Raw genomic sequence first — 17962 nt, 5'->3', positions numbered from 1 at the left:
CCAGCATCTGTATATGTGCACAGGCCTTTAATTTTCTCAGGTATCATTTGAAGCCAGGCAATCAACTTTTATTCTTGTCTATAGCCTGATTAATAAAGACTGCAGTTCTCCAAGACTGGAAAAGAAGGCCAATGGTGTCCTGTCCTGTATCCAAACTAGCGTGGTCAGCAGGACAAGGGCAGTGATCCTTCCCCTGTACTCTGCATTGGGGAGGCCACACCTGGAGTATTGTGTTCAGTTCTGGGCCCCTCAGCTCAGGAAAGACATTGAAGTGCTGGAGCGGGTCCAGAGAAGAGCAACAAGACTGGGGAAGGGACTTGAACACAAGCCCTATGGGGAGAGGCTGAGGGAGCTGGGCTTGTTTAGTCTGGAGAAGAGGAGGCTTAGAGCTGAGCTCAGCACTCTCTAGAACTACCTGAAGGGCAGTTCTAGCCAGGTGGGGATTGGTCTCTTCTCCCAGGCAGTCAGCAATAGGACAAGGGGCCATGGGCTTCAACTCTGCCAGGGGAAATGTAGGCTGGCTATTAGAAAGCAATTCTTTGCAGAGAGAGTGGTCAGGCATTGGAATGGCTGCCCAGGGAGGTGCTGGACTCACCGGCCCTGGAGGTTTTTAAGCTGAGATTGGACATGGCACTTAGTGCCATGATCTAGTCAATGGGCTGGAGTTGGACCAAGGGTTGGACTGGATGATCTCTGAGGTCTTTTCCAACCCAGTCCATTCTGTGATTCTGTGAAGTTAATTATTTTTACTAATTTAATGACAAATTACAATTAGCTACGCTTTTAAAATACGCCTAAGCATTTAGTGTCAGAACCCTTACCAGGACTTCTAATTATTGTCACACTACAAGTGACCGACTCCGATCAAGTGCAAATTGACTCATTCGCTGCAAGATTCCAAGTGCTATTTACTGGAGTTATTATTTGCTTTATTAAGCGTTGCTTTTCAAGTTGTCTTTCTCTTTCCCAGGCCACCAGTATTCCAACAGCCCGTCATATTCCTGGGTGCGGACGTAACTCACCCGCCAGCTGGAGATGGAAAAAAGCCTTCGATCGCTGCGGTGAGTCAATTGCGGGCCCATCTTTAAGCTCCGCTCTCGCTGCTCAGCAATGAGCCGGCGTGTGCTTAAATCTGCTTTGTCAGCAGTTGAAAATGTGAAGAATTTATCCTGATGGGGATCTAAGCTGGTTCAGTTGTGGTTTGGGGGGGATTCAAACTTCCTGACAACCCATAATGTGGAATAAACTCTTGGAAATGTGCTACTTAAATACAGGGAACTGCCCTTGGTTTGTGTTTGTCAAACACCTGTAATAGCTTGTTTAATAATTGAGGTGTTTGACAGTGCTAAATGAATGAATACCTGTTTTAACAAGTTACACCCGTTTGTCCATGGTGGGAAAAAAACAACAGGTGGAATTGTGCTTAGTTGTGATTTTTGGACATAAGGAATTTGCATTTTGTTTGTTTGTCTACTTTTGAGTGCCATGGCCATGGGTTTTGGTGCTTTGTAAGCAGGGCAATCCTTCCCTTGGCGAGCGGTGTCTGGTTGGGGTGGGTATTTCTGTGGGACGTGGGTTCATTCGCAGTGTCTCCTGTGTCCCAGTCCTAATTAAATCAATGGTTTCACGGTATTAGTGCTTCAAATTGTATTTAGGGTTTTTTTAACTGTATAGAGGTGCAAATAGGATATTAACTGTTTAGATTTAAAGTAAGTTTTCTGTTTGCTGAATGTGAGACTAAACTCCAAGCTCTTTGCAATCATATTCTGATTTTGGCCGCGTCTTTGCTCAGTCAACCCTTTAGATGCTGTTAGAAAGATCCTGCAGTGATCTTCATGAAATAACTTTAATAAAGTGCTTTTAAGTTTGCTCATTGTCACGGTTTAAGGCAAGGCGGCAATAAACCGTGGCAGACGCTCCCTGGTATCCCCTTTATGTCCCGTCACCCCTTCCTTTAGATTGGAAAGATGATAAGAAAGATAAGGGGAAAGGAAGAGAGACTTAGACTTCAAGTTGGAGAGTTGTAAAGGGTTTTACTAATACTGCTAATAAATAGAGAATATATATACAAAATATACAAACCCAGTCTGCAGTGCTGATGTGGCGCTGGCGTCACTGCGCAGCAGAGCTGGGGGTGCGGGGCTGGCGGCTCCAGCAGCTGCAGCGCAGGCCCCTGGAAGTCCCGGGCGGGACTGCACAGCAAAGCGGAACCTGGGTGCAGGATGCAGGGCCTGAGGGCTGGGGATCACAGACAGACAGACAGACAGACAGGGGCCTCTCCAGACACCGGCCATGGGCGAAGAGAGCGTGACCCTCGTGATCACCCTCTTATACAGGGGGTATGACGATTATGGGGTGGAATTCTTCCGTTGGTCAGTTCTAGTCACCTGGTCCATCCACCCCTCCTCAAACACGCCCGTCTCACAGCGGAACGTGGGAAAACTTATCGGTCTTTCTTGGCTACCATAGTAATAAACCTAAACACGAGCTTCTTCAGCATTCCCTTGGTCTCTTATCAGCACCGCGTGAAGCATCCGAGGAAAAACATGCAGGAAAAGTACAGGCACCTAGAAGAACTGAGCTGAAAGAAGTCACTAAAAGAGAACCGGTCTTGTTTCTAACAAAACCAGGACACTGGGATACTAAACCTATTTTAACAGGTTGTAGGGAGCATGGACGCTCATCCGAATCGCTACTGCGCCACCGTGCGCGTCCAGCAGCACCGCCAAGAGATCATCCAGGATCTGGCCGCCATGGTCAGGGAGCTGCTCATTCAGTTCTACAAATCCACGAGATTTAAACCAACTCGCATCATCTTCTACAGAGACGGCGTCTCCGAGGGGCAGTTCCAGCAGGTCAGATGTTTCTCTTTGAGGTTTTAATGATGTAGTTTTCTGGGTAGTAACGTAGTTGTAATTAGTTGGAGTTAAGAAATATACCCTTGACAAATTTCTTGGATTCTACCAAAGCAAAGCAGGCAAAGTGTGTTCATATTTTCCATAAGCTTTTTTTTTAATACTTTTCCCCTTCAAAATACTTTTCCTTTGCAAAATTTTAATTGATGTAGGTTTAGCGCTCAACTTATATTCAACATCTGTGATCTATTGAAGGTGTATTAGTCAGACTGTATCCCAGAGAACTTAGACAGTAAAGAAAAATAAGTGTAAGCTGATTTACTTCTTAACCAGGATTAATAAATGCATTGTTTTCACACTCAATTTTAATCCATTCCAAATCAAATTCAACAAATGCTTTCTTGTACTTATTTTGTTTGCTTACAAGTACCATATTTGATGAATATTTTTCTCTCTGTTTTAACGCCATTTCCATCAGCTTTCCACTCTTTTTAGAAGTAAATTAAGAGATGCAGAATTAACTGACTTCTCAAAATCCAAGGGGAAGGGAGTTAAGGTCGCTCAGTCAACTTGAATTAATCTTTGTATGAACTTTTGCTGCTGTTTTCTCATTTAGCGCTGTTTTTCACTGATTTTTTAATTTATAATTAACCCAAATCATTGGGGTTTTATTACACTTCCCCCTGGTTTTATTGATGCCTTCACAAAGCCAGCACAGAACATGCAGTTGAGCAATTCTGGATTTTATCCCTTGTGCTAGCCTGAAAAAATAATTAGGCTGTTTGTATATTCAACAGCCTAATTAAATGTTCATTTGTATTTGGCAGTTAAAAAGATTTTGACATAAAGCTTATTAGTCCAAGCCTCATGCTTGGAGCTGAATGAATACAGAACCAGCTCTCGCCTGGCACAGGAGGCTGCTGATCTAATTTGTTCTCGTTAAGTGAAGAAATTAAGGTTTGATCCTTGCATCTCATGACTCCGAGTGCCAATGCAAGAAAGAACGTGATAAATAAGAGTAATCTGTGTATTTCCTGCTTATCACACGCGTCTTGGTGTTTATGATTCAGGTTCTTCATCATGAATTGTTGGCCATCAGAGAAGCCTGCATTAAACTGGAAAAGGATTACCAGCCTGGAATTACATTCATAGTCGTGCAGAAAAGGCATCACACCAGACTCTTCTGTACGGATAAAAATGAACGGGTACGTTCTGATTGAGCAGGCAGCAAGTTCCCTGTTAATTACTCCTCAATTCATTAGAACCGCAGAATGGAGCGGGTGAGCTCTTTCTGCAAAGGAAAACCTTCGTTTTCCATCCCATGTAATGAACCGGCAGGAAGCTTTTAGGCAGTTTGAGCAGGACATGCTTTTCAACAAGTCTGTCCGTCCTTTTTGAAGTTCAAAGCTTTTGGTTTTCTTTTCAGTTTATTTTTGTGCTGTCCAAAGATCCTGAAGGGCCGAGATGGATCTGAGCAGCGTAGGGTTTATAATATAGGTGTGGAACGGTCACTCGACCGCTCTTTGTTGTAACTGGAGATCCGTTTAGTGTTCCAAATGCATTTTAAGGCACATTCTAGCACTGGTTTGGTTGCAGTTACCAGCTATGTCAACACAAACCTCTGTTCACACGTTCTTTTTCCTTCTATCAAGCTTCTCTATGTGAAACATTTGAAGCTCTTTAGGCTTCAAAGCATCTTTTCATAACTTTAGATGCTGCCATGAAGGTGGGGTTTGTATTGATAACATGCTCTGATTACAGTTGTTAAATTGTTTTAAAGAGTATTTTTAAGTTCTGCTTTGAAGTAAAGTGTTTAGTAGGGAAGAAGCAGCTGGATTGTCCCCTTTCAGGTATAAAGAAGAAAAGTTAGAGAGGAATAACCTATCCCAGAATGGGAAGGTGAAGACAACTTGACAAATCAGTTGCAGGAGATTCTTTTTACGTTAAGCAGCAAAGCTAATTTTGTAGGTAACTTCCACAAAGATTTTGCTTTATATGGTTCCTTTTTTCTTGTATTTTTTCCTTCCTATACAGCTGAAAAGGAAAAAACTTTGTGTATACCTTATTATATTTGCATTTGCTGTTCACGCAGGTTGGAAAAAGCGGCAACATTCCAGCTGGTACCACAGTGGACACAAAAATCACCCATCCCTCAGAGTTCGACTTTTACCTGTGTAGTCACGCTGGTATTCAGGTACAGCGTTTCGTGTTTAATACTGAGATTACCAGTGAGTGAAGCACACCCTGTTCATTTAGTTTATTGTGCTGCTCTCCTGTGTGCTGTCTGAGTGGTAACCAGGTATTTGGACTATTCTACAGAGCTGCATCTGGCATTAAATTCTCTTGAAATGTGCATCAAGTTCCTGGGAAACAATTAATACCTTTAGATAGCACCACTGTATTTTCACATTTTCTTGTGATTTCTTATTCTTATTTCTTGCTCAGAAACAGAAGCTGTTAAACAGCAGCGGTATTGAAAATCAAAATTTAATATTCTCAAAAAAAAGCATATTCAACAGGGGCACAAGTGAGATTGCTGTCAGCTAGTGATGTTTTGCCTCAAGCTACTTCATGTGGTGGCTTTTTGTCAGACGCAAGTTTCACAAGATGAAAGTGCGATTTAATTTCGGTAAAAGCCATTAAACTCTAGAAAATACAATTCTATCAACAAATACAATGGGAAAATTTAATGAAATATAACAAGGGCAAGTGTAGAGTCTTGCATCTGGGCAGAACAACCCCAGGTTCCAGTATAAGTTGGGGAACGAGCTGTTGGAGAGCAGTGTAGGGGAAAGGGACCTGGGGGTCCTGGGGACAGCAGGGTGACCATGAGCCAGCACTGGGCCCTTGTGGCCAGGAAGGCCAATGGTACCTGGGGTGGGTTAGAAGGGGGTGGTCAGTAGGTCAGAGAGGTTCTCCTGCCCCTCTGCTCTGCCCTGGGGAGACCACACCTGGAATATTGTGTCCAGTTGTGGCCCCTCAGTTCCAGCAGGACAGGGAACTGCTGGAGAGAGTCCAGCGCAGGGCAACAAAGATGCTGAAGGGAGTGGAGCATCTCCCGTGTGAGGAAAGGCTGAGGGAGCTGGGGCTCTGGAGCTGGACAAGAGGAGACTGAGGGGTGACCTCATTCATGGTTACAGATATATAAAGGGTGAGTGTCAGGAGGATGGAGCCAGGCTCTTCTCGGTGACAACCAATGATAGGACAAGGGGTAATGGGTACAAACTGGATCACAGGAGGTTCCACTTAAATTTGAGAAGAAACTTCTTCCTGGTGAGGGTGGCAGAGCCTGGCCCAGGCTGCCCAGGGGGGTTGTGGAGTCTCCTTCTGTGCAGACATTCCAACCCGCCTGGACACCTTCCTGTGTAACCTCATCTGGGTGTTCCTGCTCCATGGGGGGATTGCACTGGATGAGCTTTCCAGGGCCCTCCCTGACATTCTGGGATTCTGCGAATAGGTACATGGGGAGCAAGGAGGGAGGTTGTTTGTCTTTTTAACAGCGGAAGTGGAAATGGAAGCTGTTTTTGCAATGCTGACGTGTGCAATCTGCCCCCAGGGAACAAGCAGACCTTCTCACTACCACGTCCTCTGGGATGACAATCGTTTCTCTTCGGATGAGCTGCAGATTCTCACTTACCAGCTGTGTCATACGTACGTACGCTGCACTCGGTCCGTTTCCATCCCCGCGCCGGCCTATTACGCGCACCTGGTCGCCTTCAGAGCCAGGTACCATCTGGTGGATAAAGAACACGATAGGTGAGTCGTGCGGTTTTAAATTCTTACAGGATTTGAAAGGAAGAAGGAAAGAGATGGGCTTGTTAATTGTGGGGTCAGCAGTACCCTCAGTTTGCAGCCTGAGGGTCAGTTTGGTTGCACCACTGAATTATATTATGGAAAAAAAGCAGGAGGTGTTCCTGTTCGCTTCTGCACTTGCTTCAGTGGTGGTGTCAGGGTAATTAACTTCTCCCTGTTCTGTTCACAACAAACGATACGAAAACATTCTATGTAAGCAGAGAGAGATGCAACAAGGTTTTGCCCCCTTCCTCCCCAAACCTCTGTGTTTTTCCCCGCTCCGTTCTCTTCCAGCGCTGAAGGCAGCCACACGTCCGGCCAGAGCAACGGCAGAGACCACCAAGCACTTGCTAAAGCAGTTCAGGTTCACCAGGACACGTTGCGCACTATGTACTTCGCTTGACATGTTTTAATGTTCGGCGACTCCGTACGACACAGAGTTGGATTCACACGAGACCAGCTGCACTTAGACCAACGTTGAGTGATGATGCATCTTCCGATTTGATTCGCTTTCCCATTTGCGAGAAAGCCTTCCGTCCAGAATTTCACGCTCGATTCGAAACCGCGTTCTTGTACCAAACCCCGCTGTTTCTGGACATGTGGTTTGCCAAAAATCTCTGAGCTGCTCGGTATAAAACAGACCCATATTTTATAATTCAATCAAGAGCTGTGATCTCAGGGCTTAGGGAAAAAAACAACCCAACCCACAAAATTCCTCATTCAGTTTGTTATTCATCCAATTGCTTTTAATGAGTCAGAAAGATCTAATTCATATTAACGTTTGATGGGCTAAAATGCTGCGGATCAGCTTTTAATACAAAGCAAAGCGTTTTTAGACTATTTACAAAGCCTCGATTATTCTAGATGCATTTACAAAACCTTTATTTTCAAAAGCAAAGAGTGGCAAAATTCTGGTTTTCAGCTGTCTTATAAAGATTATTCTCTGTGTGTCTAAGGGCAAATGTATTTTCTGAAGCTTGTTCTTGAATGTTTTTTATTGTGCTGCATTTGAAAATGTTTTTCATAGACTAAAGAATTTAAACAAACAAAAAAAATGAACTTGTACCTTCAGCTTTCAATAGGTCCAGTTCAATTGGCAAAAGAAAAGGTGCCATTTAATTAAAAACACAATGTAAAGAGTTTTTTTAAATCATAGGGACAGCTAACTTTAGAATTTGTCATACAGGACTGTGACACTTACTTTCCAAAGTCTCTAAAGAATACGGGTCTGTGGTGATAAATACAGTACAATCCTTTTTTCACTGTTGGAGTTAATGTAAATTTTATATATGTTTCACAGTATTAATGTGATAGTCTAGATGCTATTATTTATTTTTATTTACTAAGGAGTGCTCATTATACTTCTGTTCACATATCAAGAATGCTTTGGATTTAGAAATCAAAACCTTCTCGTGGGGACATGACTATTCAACCGCAAAAATATGCAATTGCCGAGTTACATCCAGTGTCTGTTCTAGACCAGCAGAGCAGGCTTGACCTGCGCAGTCCGGAGACGCACACGAGACCAACACTCGACGTCCATTCAAGCACAAAACAATGGTATTTTATTTATATGGTGGGTATCGGGGGAGCAGGAGCTCTGGGAGAGGAGCGTTCACTGTTTGTCATTGAGACAGAACTCAGAGAATCTATGCAGTAAAGAGAAATCTTAGAAAACTGAAGTTTACTTACGGAGGGAGGCGAAACTCTCTTCATTATGCATAAGGTCAATAGTAAATGTGAGAGTTTTGACCTTCTCTTAGGAGAAGCATTAATTAAAACTGATGACTAGTAGACAAACTCTTCTGTTAGTTTGCACACTGGGTTCATAAAGAAAACATAGTACACGCGTAAACCATTGCACTAATTACGATGCCACAAGCAGCTTTAGAAGCAAATGGAAAAAGCCCAGGAAACTTGTTGATGCTGACTTGATTGTGTTTGTTTTCCATAGTATAACGGAAATACCGTTTTTAAAATCCCATTCTCTTCCGCTGATTCGTTTCGCTTCACCTTTTCTCTTGGCAGATGCTCGGTCGGTGTTTTAACTACATTTACCTCTAGCCAGTGAGATGGGCGAGTAGCTTTAACCAGTACCGAGGTCTGTGCCGTGTCGCGGATAAACCACAACCAGCTGCTGTCAAATAAGCTAAAAAATGCCCAACCTTTGCTGCGTAAAGTGTTTTAGGTACATACATACAAGATCTTCACCCTGTAGCAGTGCGGTGGTTGTCGGTGTATAGATGAAATAACAGCACAAACCCCGTTAATTGTGTTTGTATGATTCTGATTTGGTGGTTGTGCTGCTGGGTCAGGTTTTTCTTCTTGGTCGTAGTTCTGTAAATCCAGATTTTGAAGTTACGCTGGTAGAACAGAAAGCAAGTTGCAGGTTGCGTTTTCTACCTTTCTGTGTTTCGTACTTACCTCCCGTAACGTTCCCTACAGACCTTTCCCTGGTGGGTATATCGCATTCCTCTGCGCGTTCGCTTGCGAGATTTCAGTGAAGATTTTGAATTCGGCAGAGTTTTCTAGAAGAATTATTTTTTTATATGAATTATTCTTAACAAATAGAAAAAAAACAAACTATCAACCGTTTTAAGACACCGTTTAGTTTCTTTGCTCTTTGTTATGCAGAGACCTCTTGGATGTGAAATCCATCCTCCTCTTCCCTCTCTGCGCAGATCGGGACTGAACGATTTCTCCGAGGGTCAGATGGGGCGAGGGGGGCGGAATCTGTCTTGACCTCAAATCTTAGTGCTGAAGCAGACTCTGGGACTTCACTCTTTCTTATTTAGGGCATGTTCTTGGGGCTGGAGTAGTTGTTGCGGCTTCTTTTTGGGAGGAAAGGAGTATTTGGCAGACCCTGAATCTAGAGCAGCTGTTGTCTGCGTGTCATTGGAATGAACAGGAATTTCGAGTGGTTTCCTTCCCTGAGTGTGAAGAACTTGGGATGGTTTTATGCATTTCAGGCTAGGGACGTTTTTACCTTTTAGAGACCTTCTTAAACCTCTGATACCGCTGATTATTCATGGCTTGATTCCTCCCCATTTCCTTCCCCGTAAGCATTGAATTAGTGGATAATTTAAAGCATTTTCTAAAACAAATATATTGACTAAATATATCCTTTGAAAAGCAGCTAGCAGCTATCTTTCTGGCAATATTTTGAATATAAATGACGTATTTTAAAATGTCTCCTATCCAAAAAAAAGCCACCATGAACACCTAAAACCCTGTTTTTTTTATCTTTCCCCCCTTTACCTCCCACTTGTCCTTCCAGAACAGCAATATCTCAGGTAAACTCAAAGCTCAAGACGTCTCTTATCTCACACACATTCCTGCTGTCGAAGTCGTGGTTATAACCACTATGTCTCTATGCAGCTCAGGTCAGCAATAACCAAATGCACGTTACGCTCCGGTAGTTCTTTTTTAACTTATATTTCGTTTTTCAGCCCGTGCGAAGGAGTTCTCTGACTCCTGTTGCAAAAACAACAGCGCAAAAACCTCACCCCTTCCGTTCCTCTTGCTCTTCGTTGTGTCCCTTCGCTCAAACGCCACCATCGGCGCAGTCGATCCTGGTGCTGAGCAACCTGAAAACTCACAAGAGACAAGAAGATCTCATTCCCGTCACAGGCGCGGTGGTCAAACTGACCACCGTTGGTATTTTACAGTATTTCTATCGTTTTAAAGGAGAGATGAACAGATATTAAGGAGGAAATGTCAATATAACACGTCCAGTCCACCTCTTGTAGAGTTGAGTCAATCCTGTCGTGAAATGCTGGAATTAGGTGGATTTGTCTCTGCCTTATTGGAGTTTTTGGCGTTGGAGAGAGAGCCCTATGCAACCTCAACACTTATAGTTTGTATATATGCACTGATGTACAGAGTGAGATCACTCGTCTTTATTAGAACTTGCTTTGGGTTAGAATATTTCTGCAACCGTCTTGAGTTACAGTCCGTGCTCTTCCGTGTTACAGAAGCTCTGGTGTGTTCATCTTGTTTCTACATCTGTCAGGTTTGGGGTGAGCGACAAAGGTGTCGCGGCTTAATCTGCTGGAGCCAGCGTGAAAAATGGACAGGCAACTATTGTGCTTAAACAAGGAATCTGTCATCAGTATTTCTGATCTTCGCCCAGGCAAAAAGGTTGTGAAGGTTTAGCTTTAATACTGACTCCCTCAATGACTCCCGCAGCCTTTCTCCGTTCTTACGTTGCGTTCAGCTGTTGTCGATCATTTGTATAATTAAGAGAGAGAATTTCCATGAGGATTTTAAATGGAAATTGAGGTTTGTGTTGCTTTCCGAGAAGCCCGAAGTTTCTAATCAAGTTAATGCTTCTGAAGCTTCCATCTAAAACCTCGCGTGTTTGTGCCCAAAGGTTTTCTATTAAGTAGGAGATTGTGGTTCTACAAGCTGCACTTATTCCAAATTACAACTACTAGAAATGCAGGACTGGGACCTTTGGAGATTTGGATCGACACACTTGTCTCTTCATATAATCCAGGGAGCATCTCTGCTGGCACAGATAACCCATAAGGGACTATTTGCTTTTCTCCTTAAATATCTATTTTACGCATTAAAGAAACGAATGTAAAACACAAGTTCTCATTCAGTATTTCTCACGCTCGATACCAGACTTTATTTTCCAATTCCTTTTAATCCACTTCTACAGTAGCATCTCTGTATATTTGTCCTGCCTGCTTTCTCAGTTTCTAATGCAGGACTGTACGTTATTTTTTACTTTTATATTACACTTGCTAACACGCTTCTCGATGCATACATGCAGTCTTTTCTAAGGAAAACTTCAAATAGAAGGTAATTGCACTGATTTATTGTTTTTTTAAACTCCCTTTTTACTGTAAGACTTTTATTTTGCATCTGCTGTAGGTGTTTGAGAATACTGTAAATAGTGCTACGTATAGCGAATACTGAAGTGCTGTGGATACCATTCCTTGGCGGTGTATTTTTCACAATACTGCCGTATTTTACAGTATCGAGAGACGAGATTTGGGGGTTAAACGTTATTCTTTCTGTTTGCGTTATGCTACAAATCCAAGGGCACAGTTGCTTTATTACGGCGGAAATATTTAGGGTTCATCTGCATTTATAAGATATTTCTTCCTTCTCCGCGCGTATTATTCCCACGCCATAAAAATACAGTTTTTCAGCTGCCAATGTGCAACATTCAGATGCCGATTTTTTATATAATCGATAAATAATAGAGATAACGTAATATCTGGACTATCAACTGCAGCTGTCGCGTTTTCCGCAATCCTTCCAGCGTTTTATTCTTGTGTTGTATGAAGAACTAGTGGGATAATGAATTTGGGATCCAGGTTCCATGGTCTTGCTCTTGTTGAGTGCGGCGGATGTTTTAGGGCTCTGGACTCAGCAATAGTGTTGTTGCCCATGAAAAGCCGTCGATCTCCTGCCCGTCAAAAAATGCCTTCATTTTAATTCTATAACCCTCCAAAACAGGAAGGACCCAAATTCCAGCCCCGTTGGGATGCGAAACACCAGGTATCACCTCCCGTTTCTGAGGGTTAACGGCTGGATTTATTCCTCCAAGGTGGTTTAAATTGGAGGGATACGTGGCGTGTGTGCTTGGCGTGGCGCATCATCCTTTTTATCTCATTTAATGTGTTTCAGTTGCTTTCTTAGTGTTCTTTTTTTTGCCTGAAGCGTTAATATGAATGTAACGGCTTGGCCAAATCACTACAAAAGGTGATTTTGTGATAGTCTTGCAGGTGCAGTTCAAGGCTACCTCCCGTGTTCCTCCACAGAGATATTAATCCTCCAAGTGAGCCAAAATGCGCCGAACAAACTGTATTCTTACCGTATTGTTTCTAGTGGTGCCATGATTTGGGGCAGCCGCTCCTCGCTCCTTTTGTCTTCCCGTTGTGGCTCGTGTTGACCCAAAGTATTCAGAGAAGACGCGGCAAATGGCACGTTGGGCGCGTTGGCGTTTGCGTGACCCCCTCCGGACCCCGTTCCCCTCCGTGCTGTTGTTTCCCCATGAAAAGTGAGTTTGCAGTTTAGCCGTTGGCCGAAAAATGTCGCGCTTTGGACTGAGAAATGACACGAAGTTGCTCGAAATGGATTTGGAACCCGAGGCAAAACGATCTATCAGAATATTTGGTTTTAAACGTCTTTTTTTTTTAGATAAATCGACGCGAGGCCGTAACAGGGAAAATAGTACACTTGCAAATCCAAACACCAAAAACAACCCCAAACCTTGAGCGTGTTCCTATGGTGAATATTTAATGTCAGTTATGTCCAATCATTGGCCATAACTTAAATCAGTGCACGCAGACTAAAGGTGCTTTAAATAACCTGCAATGAAACTGTAGGAAACCGTGTTAATACATCACGTTTCGTTTACAACAAAGCCAAACGAGCTTCCTCATGTTATAATTAACCACTCTGCTGACAGAAATGCTCCATTGAAGCGCAACGTGCTGGCGTGTGGCTTCCTTTCAGTTTTTTCTTAATTTAAAAGTAACTGGGCTTAAGTTTGGGATTATATACTATAGTTTGTTATCTTAATCTTTGGGTATAGACACTAATGAGGTTTATTGGAGGCAGTTGTGACTTTGTGGAAGCCAATTATTGAGTAGACACTATTGCTGTGGCCAGGATGAGATGGAGCTGAGATAATGAGGTCAGGTGAAACATTTTCATACAAAGCTGCTAATTAAGCGCTTGTTAAGGTGTTTAATAATTATACTCTTGGTTTTCAACCACGGCAGACGCATCTTAAAACAACCTGTGGCTGCTCTTCAACCGACCTACCTGTGTTGCTTCAAAAAGACCAATATTTGCATTACAAATGTTTATTAGAGGGTGTATTCATTTTGACGTGGCTTTAAGAGTGCACAGATTTATTATTAATTATTATTATTATGATTATTATTATCCCTGCCACATTTTGGATGTGCTGCTGTTTTAATTTTTATGTCTTCCCCTCTTCTTTATGCACAAATGAAATACCTGCTGGAATAACTACAATCTAATTAGCAGGGATTTACAGATGCTACACTGCAACCAGCTTAGGAATTAACCCCAAAATACTAATTTAAACCTTTTTGGCCATTTTATGGGGTTTTTTGAGTGTGCTTGGCAAGCAGGAATTGCAGAAAGGTCAGTGAGCAAGACTGGGAGTTTGTATTTGCTTTGTTAGATTGGATTTCCTACCAGAAAAACAAAACTACATTTAATATGGACTCTGTTCTGTATTTATCAGCCTTTCTTTAAATCTGCGAAGCTTCACTCACGCCGCTATATGGAAAATGGCACGTTGGTGCTCACCATGTACTTGCCCCGCAATCTCAGCGATTGACTCGTGCCCTGTGCGTAGGATCAAACCCATCGCGTCTCAACGCAGCATCCAAAGAAATTTCTTCCTAGATTTCACCCAAGTTAATTCTGTTTATTATATATATTTATATAAACCTTAATTTTGTTGGTCCTGATATGTTTTCTCATGGAACGGAGCCCATAAATCGCTCATCTTATTTACAAACTTGGTAATCCTGGTTTGGGGCAGTAGAAATAATTTGGGGGGGAAGGATTAGCTATTATGTGCTTTTCTTTAAGGAGGTTTATTTAATAATCACCAGTAGGCCATTTGGGAAAGGAAGGGATTTGTTTAGGGGGAAAAGAGGAAAAAAGTGATAAGAAATAGTTTAGAAAGGTGTAAGTTTCAGAAGTATAAATGGTGAAAAATCAAATTTTAGATTGGGTACAATGAGGACGTATATTTGGCAAAGTTATGTGTTCTCCTGAGGAGAGGTACCACTTATTTTCTGTGATTTGTTGATAAATCTTAGTAGATATATATATACATATATATATATATATATAGAGAGAGAGAGAGAGATCTATCTATCTAGATAGATAGATATCTAGATGGATAGATAGATCTCTATCTATCTAGATAGATAGATATCTAGATAGATAGATTTCTCTCTCTACATATACATATAATGTGTGTTTGTGTATCCATATATGTGTATATACACACACATTGATGAAAGGAAAGTGGGACAGTTTATAGACTCTTTATAAAAGATATAAAGGTGGCGTTTATTGGGAATAATACGCACAATTTCCCAGGTTTCCACAGTACTTCATTAGTTTGTCACAAACCCTTCCAAATTTCAGGCAGTTCATAAATCCAAGGTGCCCATTTCTGTGCAGCAAAGTGGTTAACGTGATGGAAAGCAGAATGTATTGATTAAATAAGTTAAGGGCCTCGAGTGGTACTAAACGCGTTTGTGTGCGTGTTGAGCTCTATTAAAACGTCGTGCGCTCGCGATACGAAAAGCAGACGCAGAAACACGCCGGGTGGAGTTTCCCACGCGTGGTGGGATTTTCCCCGTGGGGTTTAAGCGCTGCTTTGTGGCTTTGCGTGAATACGTGAGCCTTAAATCGAGCCTTAAAACCATGAGTTTGGCCCGTTTTTCTCGGAGGATGCGAAAAATCGTGGTTTAATAAGAGGAGGGTGTTGCTGTAACGCTGAACTAGTTAAGATTTTCTCACCTGAGAAATGAAGGGAAACGCGTCGGTCTCTGTAGCGACTGACGGCTCGAGGCGCTGGCTCTTGCTCAAATCTCAGCTTCTCTTTATTATTATTATTATCATTATTATTTGGTTGAGCGTATTCTCCTCCCCCTCACTAAGAAACATCCGCCTGAAGGAGGATTGGGATTAACACTTAGAATTTCCACCCAAAAACCTGCTTTTGAGTTCAGATAGTGCCATTGTTCTCCACTTCTTCCGACTGACGTAAAATCCTTAACAACATTGGAAATAGAGGCGAATCGAGTGTTGCGGACCCAGCTTGCTTGCTTTTCAGTTCCTTTCCCATTTGGATCTACCTCATTTAACCAGTTGGGTGCTATTTCCTCGTATTGACATTGGCAAAAGCGACCAAACCGTGTGGAACGACCGGCGTCCGCGAACCAAAACCTCTGGCTTTATTCTGCAGAGACACCGATATTGGATTTGAGTTTGATTCTTTGTGCCTTTGTGTTTTGTTTTGTTTCTCCCAGTGCGTAACAATCAAAAGCCGTGTTGTAATTAAAACCAGCAAATGAATTTTAACCGCAAAGTGATAAAAAGAAAGAAATTTAGCAAATCTTAAATATTTTTCGGTGTATCAAGTCGTAAAATGTACAATATTACAGCAGAACTAGGCAAAGAGAAATACCCAATAAATATATCATCCCGACCCTTAATAAATACATCTGTGTATCTATATATGCACACATGTAATACCCAATATTTGTGTGTGCATATCTATATATATATATATATATATATATATATATATATATATATATATATATAAAAAATGAAGGGATACACGTGTAAGGGTAAGGGAATAAAACGTCACGGACTTTTCCACTGTTTTGTATGTAACAGTTTACAACTCTGTGTAAGTTTTTCTACTACGTGAACCTTTTTTACTTACAAAGTTTCAGTTGTGAAATGCTCTGATTTTTTTGAAGTTTAAAAAAGAAATAAAGACTTTTTACCAGTACCTAATGCAGAAGGGGAAATCTTGTTTTCTGTCAAATTGTATTTAGTTGAAATACTAAAGGAAAATAATCTATATATGGAGTCGTATAAGCGCTGACATTCTGTCGCGGCAGGAATTCCTAAGGCTGCAGAGAGACTCGAACGAAAGGAAAACGCCTCTGGTCAATGTTTTTATAAACCAGCTCCATCAGGTCTGGACTTACTTAAGCTCTATTTTCTAAAGCCTGATCATCCTTTGATATGCTGCAGAGAAATTATCAGCATGGTTGCACTTTCTCAATAGTAACGGCCGCCCTGCGATTGGCTCGTGATAAGGACTTTAGTTTTATAACAAAACAAATAGTACTTTGGGCAGAAGGTAATATTTATATAGGTACCTCAAGAGAAAATAAAAAGAGCCTGAATATGCTGCATTTTGTTCCTTTAACATTTTCCATGTAGCATTTGTTTGCTTTGTTATTATTTTTGTAGGTTACTAGCTACCTATTTTTGCTTTGGGGGACCCTCGTTAGTCGTTTTCCGTCGATCCCGGTGAATTTTCCGTCGATCCCGATGGGTTTTCAGTCCATCTTGTAGAACGCGGCGTCCTCGGTTTCACGCGGCCGTGCGGGACGGGGTTTGCCAGCAGGAATAACGCGTCGGGAAACGGACGCCGCGAAAACAGACGATGCGTGTTCCTCGTTCTGAATATCTCGTTGTCGCTCGTGCCGCTTTCTCGACTCTTTCCTCCATCCTGAGCTTATTAAGGGAGGGAAACCAAACGCACCAACGCGCCCCGTCGCTCCGTGTTTGCGGGCGACGGGGACGCGGTGCCGGTTTGGGCAGGAGCTGTTCCCCGTGCGGTCCCGTTCGCTGCTGTGAACGCGTCGTTTGCTTCTTAATTGCCATAAAAATCTACAAATACGCGGATTTGGGGAGTTTCTTAGATGAGAACTGTTGAAGGAAGCTTCAAAGGCTGTGAAACTGAGCATTTATTGTCATGTTTGTTTTTTTTAAGCTTAGGTGGGTCCTTTTCCAAGTTTGTTTTACAGCTTGCAAGGTTAAAATAGTTTGCACTACTTTTGCAATAAACTCATGAAAAAAAACCTAACAGTTTCTGTTTTGGTTTCTTACTGTATATATATATACAACTAATACTAAAGATTTAGCGTAGTGTTTTTCACCTCAAAACGTTAAGACTTGTAACAGGCTCAGAATCCTGTAATTCCTGACAAAATAAAAAAAAAGAATGATGTGAATGATATTTTATAAAGTTATTTTGTATGGTGTCAATTTTGTTTTGCCTCATAGTATGTCAATAAAATACGATTCCTCATCTTTACACGCTTCCATTTGATGGCTTTTTATTTAATGTGGCCTAAATCCATGGTGAGCAGAGTGGTGGAAGCTGCTGAATTGCTGCTAAATGTAGAAAAGGGTGAAAAGTCCCTGTGTGTTCTGCAAACAGCACTGAGGTTCCAGCCCTGACACTGTGTTTTCCTCTCTGCCACCGCTCAGAGTCGAAACTAAAATCATCGATTGCTTCGACTGCTTCACAAGTTATAATCCTGAATATATAATCCTACAATTTTTAAATAGAAATCAAGTCCTCGGTGTTGACTATAAAGCGTCGAGTGAAGGGGAATATCAAACAATCACAGGTTTGCTGAGGACAGGGAACTGCTGGAGAGAGTCCAGCGCAGGGCAACAAAGATGCTGGAGGGAGTGGAGCATCTCCCGTGTGAGGAAAGGCTGAGGGAGCTGGGGCTCTGGAGCTGGACAAGAGGAGACTGAGGGGT

At 42.2% G+C, this 17962-nt stretch overlaps 1 protein-coding gene across 2 annotated transcripts in view; it reads left to right on the top strand.

Moving 5' to 3' along the window:
* AGO2 (argonaute RISC catalytic component 2) overlaps positions 1–17505 on the top strand; it is a 59777-nt gene extending 42272 nt beyond the window's left edge. For both annotated transcript variants that reach the window (XM_065054526.1, XM_065054525.1), the window contains exons 14-19: positions 971–1061; positions 2661–2855; positions 3926–4060; positions 4948–5049; positions 6412–6611; positions 6942–17505. In XM_065054526.1, coding sequence (XP_064910598.1) covers positions 971–1061; positions 2661–2855; positions 3926–4060; positions 4948–5049; positions 6412–6611; positions 6942–7050 — 832 coding nt within the window. In that variant the 3' untranslated portion in view covers positions 7051–17505. The remainder of the gene's footprint in view (positions 1–970; positions 1062–2660; positions 2856–3925; positions 4061–4947; positions 5050–6411; positions 6612–6941) is intronic.
* The last annotated feature ends 457 nt before the right edge of the window (positions 17506–17962 follow it).

The sequence above is a fragment of the Columba livia genome, chromosome 2 (genome assembly GCF_036013475.1).
Source record: "Columba livia isolate bColLiv1 breed racing homer chromosome 2, bColLiv1.pat.W.v2, whole genome shotgun sequence".
Classification (NCBI taxonomy): Eukaryota; Metazoa; Chordata; class Aves; order Columbiformes; family Columbidae; genus Columba; species Columba livia.
The sequence above is the reverse complement of the archived record's forward strand: the minus strand, read 5'-3'. Positions and strand labels throughout refer to the sequence as shown.